The sequence below is a fragment of the Otolemur garnettii genome, unplaced genomic scaffold (assembly GCF_000181295.1).
Source record: "Otolemur garnettii isolate 467f Iridium unplaced genomic scaffold, OtoGar3 scaffold00179, whole genome shotgun sequence".
Classification (NCBI taxonomy): Eukaryota; Metazoa; Chordata; class Mammalia; order Primates; family Galagidae; genus Otolemur; species Otolemur garnettii.
In genome coordinates, this window is record NW_003852574.1 from 2,204,405 (window position 1) to 2,215,959 (window position 11,555).

General features: G+C 52.2%; 1 protein-coding gene across 1 annotated transcript in view; it reads right to left on the bottom strand.

Annotated features, from left to right (window-relative positions):
- Nucleotides 1-1,309: 1,309 nt before the first annotated feature.
- Nucleotides 1,310-11,555, bottom strand: part of MST1R (macrophage stimulating 1 receptor) — an 11,391-nt gene continuing 1,145 nt past the window's right edge. Inside the window, 19 exon segments of the mRNA XM_023519559.1 lie at nucleotides 1,310-1,450; nucleotides 2,269-2,434; nucleotides 2,665-2,774; nucleotides 2,873-3,054; nucleotides 3,230-3,310; nucleotides 3,826-4,026; nucleotides 4,099-4,200; nucleotides 4,372-4,537; nucleotides 4,618-4,764; nucleotides 4,847-5,056; nucleotides 5,191-5,284; nucleotides 5,379-5,540; nucleotides 5,898-6,034; nucleotides 6,143-6,308; nucleotides 6,650-6,810; nucleotides 7,136-7,306; nucleotides 7,485-7,613; nucleotides 7,695-7,883; nucleotides 11,404-11,555. The exon segment at nucleotides 11,404-11,555 is cut by the window's right edge and continues 676 nt beyond it. Coding sequence (XP_023375327.1) covers nucleotides 1,310-1,450; nucleotides 2,269-2,434; nucleotides 2,665-2,774; nucleotides 2,873-3,054; nucleotides 3,230-3,310; nucleotides 3,826-4,026; nucleotides 4,099-4,200; nucleotides 4,372-4,537; nucleotides 4,618-4,764; nucleotides 4,847-5,056; nucleotides 5,191-5,284; nucleotides 5,379-5,540; nucleotides 5,898-6,034; nucleotides 6,143-6,308; nucleotides 6,650-6,810; nucleotides 7,136-7,306; nucleotides 7,485-7,613; nucleotides 7,695-7,883; nucleotides 11,404-11,555 — 2,867 coding nt within the window.

Consider the following 11,555-nt stretch of genomic DNA (forward strand, 5'->3'; position numbering starts at 1 on the left):
CTACCCAGTGCAACAGCTTGAGACTCTGTCTCAAAAAAAAAAAAAAAAGTCCTAAAGCAGGACAGTGTGGTAGCACCTGTGACACCCTGGGTCCCAAGCAGAAGTTCTATGGGTTTGCCTGGTGGGTCCTGTTATCTTGGAGATGTCATCCTTGCCTAATGATATTATATATAATTCTCAGTCTCTCCAAGAGTAGTAGTGTTATTTCTATGTACCACCACATCACAGAAGAGAAGACTGAGGCCCAGAGAAGGGACTTGCCCTAGTGAAGCGGACACTGTGGTGTGCCACCCAAATCCCCCTATTATTCTCCCAGGGCTGAGAGTGTTATGGGTCTTGGCCTAGGTCCTCTCTAGGCCCTAGGCAGAAGAGAACTGCCTCTGCCAAGCTCACACCCCTAGGACTAGGGATAGCCTGTGACCAGTTACTTATTAATGCCTAGTACAAAGACCTGATGCCTTGGTCTCAATTTCAGAAAACTCCAGAGGGCTATCACAGCTCAAACAGTCCCTATGGGATAGACCTCTGTTGCATCTGTATCACAGCCCAACTTCTCCTTCTGCCTAGTCCTGCTTCCTTTGCTCCCCACTGACCAACAAACCTCTCACACATAAACATCCATCTGAGTCTATTTCAGGGAGTTCAACCTGGATGCAGATAGGCAGTAAAATTAATTTGCCTCCCTTCAAACCAGCTGCATTAGTGAAGTGAATGATAAAGATCAAACCCAAAGCAGGGTAGGGCTATGAGGAAGGTCTACTCATATCCTTTCTGGAGCACAGCTTGAGACAGGAGACACCAACTACTTTTACCTGTGATCTGGTTCTTCCTGTTCTAACAGACGTGGACATAGCTGAGGCATGCCTAATAGTTATGATGTTAAATGTCAGCACCAAACCCACCTCTCAGGCACAACACAGGACAACACAGCTGCCATCATCTGTCCAGGAATAGTGAGTCTGAAATCTATCACTGACAAAAAATCTTAATCTGGAGATACAGAGGGGGCTGCTATGGGAGCTAATGGCATCTTTCCTTGAAGCTTAGTGGAAAAGATGGTAAACAGGCCCCCCTAGCAGGACTTGGGGAACAGTTCCAGGAAATCAAATCTCCAGCTTCAACCCAGACTCCTGAGTTCAGAATGCTGTTACCATGGCAACTGTGAAGTCTTCCCAGTGTCCTGCCCTGCATGGGGGTGGGACCAGTCCATAGGTGAGGAAACTGAGGGTCCTTTTGCTGGTCAACCAGAGGGTTAGTCAGAAAGCCAGGCAGGAACTCTGTCTCCCTCCCCACTACCACCTCCACATACTCACAGAGAACTGGGGCAATACTCAGGCTGCGGTAGGCGCCGACCCTGGGCAAGGAAGTGAGTGAGGTCAAAAGGGTCAATGTGGGGGTATGGTGGGGCACCCCGTGTCAGCAGTTCCCACAGTAGCACACCAAACGACCACTGTAGGAAGAGGAAGGTGAGGGGATTCAACTCTCACCCCAAATTTGGAGGCAGGTGGGTCCCCCAGGGACTCTACCACCCAAAATTCTTTAGCTGGAAATGGGGGACCCCACCCTCCAATGAGAACTCATTCCTTGAAACTTTATAAGTGTCTTTCCTTTGTCTCCTCCCGCTACCTCATCCTGCCCAGAGGTAAGACTGGGCAAACCCTGGATTATCTGTGAGGAGCCAATGAGTTCACAATCTCCTCTTGACGTGGCCAGTGTCAGTGTCAGATTCCATCTTACATCTGCCCAAGAGGTGGGCAGATGGGTTGTGGGAGTTGCCCAGCCTGGGGATCCCTGGGCTGAGATCATCCAGAGCTAAAAAGGCAAAGTCCAATGCTCTAGGGCAGCAGTCTTCAACCTTTTTAGCACCAGAGACCAGTTTCATGGAAGATAATTTTCCCACAGACCAGGGCAGGGGGATGGTTTTGGAATGATTCAAGAGCATTACATCTCCACCTCAGATCATCAAGCATTAGATTCTCATAAAGAGCACCCAACCTAGATCCCTTGCATGCACAGTTTACAGTAGGGTTCATGGTCCTGTGAGAATCTAATGCTGATGCTGATCTGACAGGAGGTATAGCTCAGGCAGTGATGTAAGCAATGGAGAGCAGCTGTAAATACAGATAAAACTTTGCTTGTCACCTGCCACTGCTCACCTTCTGCTCTATGGCCTGGTTCCTAACAGGTTCCAGCCCATGGCCCAGGAGTTGAGGATCACAGCCCTAGGGTGCTGAGGCCATGTGGACACTAGGGCAGGTGAGGCCTTACCACATCGGATTTGGTGGTAAATCTATAGGTCTGTAGGCTCTCCAGTGCCATCCATTTGACAGGTAGGCGAGCGTGGTGGTGCTATCTAATACTATAGTACTCTTTGTCCAGGATGCCTCGGGCCAGACCAAAGTCAGCCACCTTGACCGTGAATGACTCATCTAGCCTGGGAGAGTGAGAAATCCCACTTAGTACTTGATCCCACCAGGCCCTGATCCACCTGCTCCTTAAAGAATTTCAGAGCCATAGTGTCCAGTATAAGTTTGTACTGGGCAAACAGAACAATTGAGGCCCAGAGATGGAAAGACATGCCTAGGGCTACACAGCAAAGGCTAGAGTGGGCCGTACCCCCATGCCCTGCACCTTTGCTTCACCCCAGTTACTCTGGCCTCTCACATGCAGTTCCGTGCAGCCAGATCCCTGTGTACAAACTTCTGCTCTGCTAGGTACTCCATGCCACAGGCTACCTGTAGGCCAAAGCCAATGAGGTCCTTCACAGTGGGGTTCTGGAGGTACAAAAAGGTTGGTGGGCAAGGGCAGAGCAGCTCCATCTTCAGCTGTTGTCAGACCCTCCATCCCCACCCAAGGTCAGCTTAGCACTGACCCGCTGAGGTGAGCGGATGAACCGAAGCAGGTCTCCATGGCACATATAGGGCAGCAGCACATGGGGCAACTTCTGAGGTGGCAATGTGATACCAATGAGAGCCAGGACATTTGGATGGTGCAGGCCACGCATTAGCAGCCCTTCTCGAAGAAAAGCCTCTACCTCTTGCACCTCTGTGATGCCTATAGAGTGGCACGAGTCAGGCCCAGGGCAGGGAGGCCCTTTCCAAAGGTCAGGTTGGCAATAAGAAATAAAGGTGTCCTGCTCAGGGTCACTCAGTGAGGTGGTAGCACAGCAGGAACAAGAAACCTTATGGCCTGGGGCTCCCCCTGCTCTCCCAGCCTCTGCCCCACTTACGATTCAGTGACTTGATAGCACAATGGATGCGATTCTGGGCCTGGTCTATGTATTCTCCATGGTAGACAACTCCAAAGTGACCTGGTGAAAGGGAGATGGTAAGAGGGGCTCTGGTACTCCAGGCTCAAACCAAACCTTCTCATTGGCAACCAGACCTCAGAGCATCAAACTGGCCAATCTGACATGAAAAACAAGCAGCAGAAGCCAGGCACAATGGTACACGCCTGTAGTCCCAGATACTTGGGACTGAGCTTGTTTGAGCTCAGAAGTATGAGGCCAACCTGAAAAACATAGCAAGACCCTGACTCTAAAAGAATAAAAAGACTGACAGAAAAAAAGAAACAAGCAGAAGCTGCATGATGGCAGAACCTGTAATCCTCCCACGTCCACATAATCCATACCAGAACCCACTGAAGACAGAACTCTTCCAATCTCTATTTCACAGACAAACAAATGGAGGCTCAGGGGAGTTATGTGGTATACCCAAGGTCACACAGTTTGGCAAGAAGGCCAGGCCAGAGTCTGACTCAACTGTCCCTTGAACCTATGTCATCTTAGGACTTCATCTCTGCCCCTCCCCCATGTGGCCCCCACACCTTTGCCAATGACTTGGTCACTATGGGTGACCACCCGCTCATGGGGAATCAGCACATCCTTGACCTCAGTCAAGAGCGCAGAGTCCAGGTCCCTGAGCCAGATGGACTCTATCTGAAGCAGTGGAACACAGGATCCGTCTTCACTGTCTGAGAAGGAGTTAACCCGAGTAGTGGAATCCAGACCATCAGTGGCAGGGAGTTCTGTGAGAAGAGGGAGTGAGGGGCTGGTAGAGGGAGGGGGTGCCCTTGTTTCTAGGGCTTCTACCATCTCACCAAGGCCATTTCTGCAGTCAGAGCCCAAGTGGAGCACAGGCAGGTGCATGACTTCGGCAGTATGATCCAGGGATTCCAGGACATCCGTGTTGGGTGAAGAAACTGTGGAAAGACATCCCCTGGTGGCCAGGCTTGGTTTCCAAACTCCTAAGGCCTAGCCCGCACTGGGGACGTGTGGAAGATCCCCAAGGCCTCGGCAGAGAAGGTGTAGGAACTTGGAGATAACATTGTTTGGGGGTAGAGGATGAATCAGGGTGGCAGTAATGATCTCACCTAGTTGCTTGTTCCGCTGCCAGTAGTTGAAGAGCAGGACAGTGACCAGTGCAGCCACAAGCAGGAGCAAAGCCAGCAGGACACCAAGGACCATGCTCTGTGGGACTCCCTCTGGGCCTGGTCGTACCACACTACCCAAAATGTGACACCCACCATCCACGCAGACCTGGGAGCAGGTGGCAGCTCACGCCAAGCCTGCAGGTCCTCAGCCCATGTTTCCCAAGGAGGACCAGCTGGGCTGCTTACCTGCAGTGGGGCGCCATCCTTGCCAAGTTGCAGGGATGGAGGCAGGGGGCAGACAACCACATCCCCCAGGAGCTTGTGCTGGCAGCTCTCACCACCCACGGTCACGTTCATACTCACGCAGTCAGCCACAGCACCCAGACCAATATACTGCAGAGACAGTCATGAGGACCAGCCAGTGGCCTCCACTTCCTGATCCTCCATTGTCCCTGCCCTTATCCCCCACACTTACCTCAAACTTAATGGCATGTTCCTCATGTTTCAGTGGAAATAGGTTGGCACTGGGTGGATGAGGTCGGGATAGGAAGCGAAATCCAGGCAGTGTAAAGCCAGCAGCTCCATCCCCCCAAGCACTCAGATTCCCTGTCACCCACCCTTGGGGGGCTCGGACCATATACTCAGGCAGGCGGCACTGCTGCTGCTCCGGAAGCTGCCCCTCACACTGCTGAGACCCACATGAAAATGGTTAAGTAGGTGCCCCACCTATGGCTGCCCCAGTCTCCTCAGCCCAGCATAGGGTAGTGCTGAATCTCAGGGGACCAGCCCAGCCTTCTCTCCTGGCCAGTGCTTGCTCACCCTGTTCTCCACTGCCTTAAGCCCATCATAGAATGACAGTACTAGATGCCATGCTGAAGTCAGATGCTTGCCATGGATGGTGACATGGGAGCCACTGTGGAAAGAGCAGGGTGGTGGGCTTTGAATATTCTCTGGGGTTGGTGCCCTCATTCCTCAGAGGCCAGAGTGAGCAAGGAAGTGGCACTTACATGTAGCCACAGTTGGGACTGATGCTCAACACAATGGGGTTTTCCCTGTAGTGGAAGGTCCAGGAACCAGGTACCTTGGCACCCCCCACCTGCAGGCTAAGGGGGACGCTGGCTATGGCAACCCCAGGGGGTGTGACACATAAAAGCTGTCCCTCGCTGACTCTGCAGGAATGAAGGATTGGGTTCAGGGATTTGCCAGTCACCCCTAGTTCCTTTATTGGTCATATCCCCACCTGCCTATACTCCATAGGTCTATCTGAAGATAGGATGGTCCCAGTAAGAGAGCACAGAAGGAACAGTTCCACACAGCCTTAGCTGGAGCTAATGGACTCTGTGATAGGCTCTCTTGCCTCTAGGCCAGAGGGGGCAGTAGACCCTTCTTCTTGGACCTGCTCCCTACACTGAGCATGTGACAAAGGCTTCTTCCTTCAATTCCAACAGAATTTAGGCTTCCACCTGGTTGAGGCTCCCCTGAGTAGGGCCCTGTAGCCTCCCATCCCCATGCTTGGTGGTACATACCTTTTTAGTAGGCACTCAGTCCCATTGACAAGCACAGCCCGGCTGGTGCCTACAGACAGGCCATGACCTTCAAGGGTGAGACAGGTCCCCCCTGCCCGTGGGCCAAAGAGGGGTTGCACTGCTGTCAGCATTGGCTTCTACAAGGGCATAGAGGTGGCTTAAGTGGAACAGGACTTCCATTCCAAGCACTTACCTTCCTATACCACCCACTGGTAAAGGGCATAGATAGGGTAAGGTGGCCTCACCACAAATGAGAAGCCTCCCAGCATGGAGGTGCCATCCACACGAAAGTGCTTGCCTGGTGGCATGTTAGTCACAGTGAGGCTGATATTGGTAGGCCCCGTTGCCTGGGTGCTCAAGGGCTCCAGCTTACACTCAAGCTCCTCTACAAAGTCCTTCCGGGGCACTAGGCTGGAAGCACCAGGGGAACCCCTGCAGTTAGCCAGGAATCACACAAGCCTGGCTACGTGCCCACCACAAGTCATGGGGCTTCTCATTTTTCTACCCATGCCTCTCTCCAAGAAAGGAAGAATCTGGTGGGGCAGAGACTAACTTTGCCTGGTCCATGACTCAACAGATAGGTAGGGCATATGTACACTCTAAAAGGAACAGAGACATCCCTAGGCAGAAAGAAGTGAGAGCAATGTAGCATGTCCCATACCCCTTTGCCCCAGACAAGCAGAAAACAGGATCTCACAGGGAAGGGACAGCTTGGTTTCCCCATCAGGGATAAGGGAGAGATCAAATTTTACCTGAGTTTTGTGGTGTCCTTGGGCAACAGCTGACAGGGACTGTGGCCCACAGTGATCTGATGGGTTCCTTTAGGCACCAGACGGGCAGGGTTCAGGTAGAAGTTGGAGCCACATAAGGTCAGCCTTGTACTGCCCCTTTGGGGTCCACTATGTGGGTAGAACTGAAATTCAGGGAATAGATAGCCTCAGTCCTTGTGCGGGGTTTTGGCTCTCTCAGCCACCTCTGCTTCTCCCAAAGTCTCCTGCCAAAATCCTTTGCCTGCACCATACTCCAGCCATTCTGGGTCTCTTGGTAGTCCTCATTCAAACATGTTCCTGCCTCTGCCTCTAAGATTTTGCAATGTGCCATTCCCTCTGCCAAAAATTCCCTCCTTGCAGATATTAAGGATACTCCAGGTTTGAGGAAGATTGTGGTCAAGGCTTGCTGACCACCACCCAGGCTCAACTTGTCCCACCCTTACCTGTGTCATGACAAGGAAGCCATACCTCAGTAAGCTCAGGTGGGCAGTGGTCTTGTTGCCAGGAGCTAGGACACTCCTTTTGCCGGCCACACACGCTCCCACACCAGCCACAGCCCATGAAGCGCTGTGCCCGCAGGCAACGTCCACAGGTGAGGAAGTGGCGGCAGCCAGGGCCCCGGATAGGTATCTTGAAGACCTTGGGGTAGCAGATAGGTGGCACAGGGTGGCTGGGGATGGAGACTGGGCCCCAAAGACTCTCCTCAGCCCACTGAAAACTAGGTTGGTGATACCTGTATGTCAATGCCTCCCTGGATTAGATGAAAAGGCTGTGCTCCCACAGCCCTGGCCCCAGGCCCTTACCCTGTCCACCTCACCTGGTCCCCAGAGGCAAAGAATAGATGGTCCCCAAGGCGACTGACATCCCGCTGCACAGGCTGCCTATTACTGTCCAGTGAGAAGTTGGATACATACAGCAAGTAGTTGTGTGACCTGGCCATCTCCACCTAGGACAGGTCAGCTGTGAGCAAAATGGGGATGGAGACCTGGGACCTAGGGGCCAAGAGGGTGTGGAAATAAAGGCCTACCTGCAGGATACGCCCATCAGTTGTGCCCATGTGGGCCACTGTGACATTGTCAAGGCATGTCACGTGCAATGCCGTGACCTGCACTGGTCCCAATAGCCCATTGAATAGGTCCACACGTGAGAGGCTGCTACTGACCAGCAGAGGGAAGTGGTGGCAGCTGGTGTTGTGGCTGGGGGTCTCCAGGACAGGCTTGGAGGGGGGGTCAGGGAAAAGAAGAAGTCAGGGTTTAGCCCTGTGCACTGACCCTTGGGGGCCTTTGTCACTTGACCACAGCAGCCCAACTCCCATTCCTCACCCAGCCTGACTAGAGAAGATCCTGCCAGTTACTTGCCTCCACCTCTCCCAGAGGGCAGTCAGTGTAGCAAGGGCAGAAAAGAAGGCCAGGTTGGAAGGCTAGCTCCCCCTATTCCTTACCTACCCTGTCCTGTCCATTCTGATAATGAATTACTGAGTCTCATAGACCCAATCCCATTCTACCTTCACAACCTGCAGAGTGGGTGCTCTTACCATCCCCATCTTACAGACGAGGCACTCATCCAAGGCCTCAAAGCCCCCAGGAGAGGGGCCACGTCAGAAATCTAGCTTTTTTTTTTTTTTGGATACAGTCTCTCTATGTCACTCCAGGGTTGAGTGCTGTGGCAATATCATAGCAACCTCAAACTTTTGTGCTCAAGTGATCCTCTTGCCTCAACCTCTTGAGTAGTTGGGACTATAGGTGTCCATCACAACACCCAGCTAGTTTTTCTGTTTTTAGTAGAGATGGGGTCTCACTCTTGCTCAGCCTGGTCTTGAATTCTTGAGCTCAAGGGATCCTCCCTCCTCGGCTCCCAGAGTGCTGGGGATTACAGGTGTGAGCCATTACACCTGCCAGTTGGAAGTCTGAGCTCTTAACTAGTCCTGTCCAGCCCCCTGCTGGTTCTGCTCTGCCTTTTCATGTGCACTTCAGCAAACTGTCCCTTTAGGGGTTCAGTTTTCCCACTTGCATGAGGAGCTAAACTCTGAGATTAATTGGCCAGCAGAAGTTTGGTAACATAGCCCTCCTTGAGACTCCAAAAGTCTTCCTGTACCCTGGGCTGCTACTTATACCTCCTTCAGAGTACAAAAAAGGATAAACCAAGGCCCTATAGCCTGGGTGTCAAGAATAGGTCCTAGAGCAGGAGTCCTCAAACTATGGCCCCCGGGTCACATGTGGCCTGCCTAGGACATTTATCCAGCCTGCCAGGTGTTTTTGCTGCCACTATCTGTCCTGCTTAGCAGCTGACTCGTCCCGGGGCACACAGTCTAGCCCTCCTACGATCTGAAGGACAGTAAACTGGCCCCTTGTTTAAAAAGTTTAAGGATCCCTGCCCTAGAGGCTAGGAGACATTAATGCCTCCTATGCCCTTACCAAGCAGGGACTATACTCATGCCCTAAGGCAGAAGTATAGTCCCTGCTTGGAAGCTTCTGGGAAACCAGGAAGCCAGGTTATAAATATAAAGTATTAGAGCTGGGTGCAAGGTACAGGCAGGGCTCTGTAGCCAGCCCTAGGTGCTCAAGGCTCAGCTCACCAGCCCTGAGGTCACTCCTCAAGGCAGGAGCCTCCAGGCCCTATAGGCTTAATCCAGTCCTGGAACCTTGGTGCTGATCAGTAGCCCTGGGAGCAGGAACAGGTACAGAGATGGGCCTAGAAACACCATATACCCTGGAGTCTATAGCCTGGGTGGGTGAGGGCTGGGACTTTGTCCTCACTTGAGTCAGGAAAGCAGCCTGGCCCTAGCCAGAAGCTTGCCAGGTGGTTTCAACATGACTCAGGGACAGGTGGGGCTCTGAAGCTGAAAAGTGGCCCTACGCCAGCTAGCTCCACACCCCTTGCCTGTTCCTCCCTAGGCCTCAGGGCCTTATCTCTTAGTTCCCAGGATAGGGCCCATGACTCCTAAAAATGCTTAAGTGTCCAATGTCCCAAGGACCTGCACCTTACCTGAAGCCATGGGAGAAACGGCACCAGTGCTGAGATCCTCAGGCTCCTGAGACCGACCACTATAAGCATGCCATAGGTACTGCCCTAGTGGCTACAAAAGCCCAGAGTCACTACATAAACACTGTTTAGACTGGTTCATACACCACCTGAGGGCCTGGCCAGCCTGTGGGTAGGGCCCAAGATTAGTCCTCCTGGAACCTGGCACTACCCAGTTGTGCTGGGTGTCTTTTGGCCCACTGATCAATGGCCAAGCTGGGGAGAGGTTCTGACTTCCCAGAGGGAAGGAGAACGGGCCAGGCAAGGAGTCTGGCCTCTCAACCCTGATGTACTCAGTGGAGGGAGGCTGAAGATCCCCCACTTCACATTGGTTGTAGTCTCTCCTCCCACCTCTGAAGCATCAACAGGAGCTGAAAAGGAGTCAGTAGAGAATGCCACAACAAAAATAGGGGCACAGGATGGAGACTCTGAGAGCAGTCCTATAGTTCCCATTCCTTTGTTCTTTTTTTTTTTTTTTTAAAGAGACAGAGTCTCACTTTATCGCCCTGGGTAGAGTGCCAGGACATCACAGCTCACAGCAATCTCTAGCTCTTGGGCTTAGGCGATTCTCTTGCCTAAGCCTCCCAAGTAGCTGGGACTACGGGCACCCGCCACAAGGCCCAGCTATTTTTATGTTGCAGTTTGGCTGGGGCCAGGTTTGAACCTGCCACCCTTGGTATATGGGACGGGTGCCCTACTCACTGAGCCACAGGCGCTGCTCTTCATTCCTTTGTTCTAATCTCTTATAATATTTAGTGGGATTGTTTCAATGGTTTCAAGGAATCAGTTTCAGTTTTGTCTTCAGGGTAGCATTTTAAGGAAATCCAGTTTATTTCTACTGCCTCTCTCTACACTATGGCTGGAGAAAATCAGGGTAGGGTCTTTTAGAAGGAGCCCTCAGTTTAGCATGGGCTGTGAGAACTCATATCTGGAGTAGGGCCTCAACTATGGTGGTAGAAAGTCTGAGGTGGATCAATTCCAACCAGCCCCTCCTAGGCTTTTACTCATCCCCAGATGTTTATAGTTGCTTGCACAACACTGGGATGAAGCTTCCAGAACATTCTAGGGCCAAGCTGCCTTCCCACATATCCCATGTCCTTCCCCAATCACCCTACAGAGAATGGGTTAGTGAAGTCCAGGCCATGCAGGCTCCCCAACAAGCTCCTAGACTTCCAAGGCCCAGGAGGCTCCCTGGAAACTGGTGGGGATGAGGAGAGATTCTCTGAAAACTCCTGCCCCCGCCACTTTGAAAAGCAGAGCAAAACAAGTAAAAGTGAAACTGTATTGGCAAGCAGCTGTGAGTCTGTGTGAATCTGTGAGCATTTGCCCATGTATTTAAGGGGGAGGGGGACCATTTTTCTGTATGTGTCCCTGAGAGAATAAGAGGTAGGCAAATAGGAGGGGGTGCCTATCATTCTACCCAGCGTTTGGGAGCTGTAATGGCAGAGAGTTATGGAGCAATGCCATCCTCACATAACCAGGGAAACTACCTAAAAAAATTAGAGGCCATGATGGACAAGAAGGTGAAAGAGCAAAGCATGGGCTTTGTTTGGCTAATTTCTCACACCACCCTCAGCACTCAGGAACTAGGTGAAAGAGAATGCTTCTCTCTGCCTCCTCTCCCCACTGACTCTTGTCAGTGGTGGAAAGAAGCAGCCTGTGTTCAGCCACGTTCACACTGCTCACAGATGATGGGGCCCTTTTCTTCTGCTCACCGGGTTGGGGCAAAAACTGGGCAACTGGAAGAAATCAAGTCCTCGTTGGAGACCTGGGTGCACTGGGGATTCACAACAGCGTTCCACACCCGCATCAATTTGGGTATCCAGCAGGTCAATGGGGAAGGCACAGACGACAGAGTTGGGGCCCA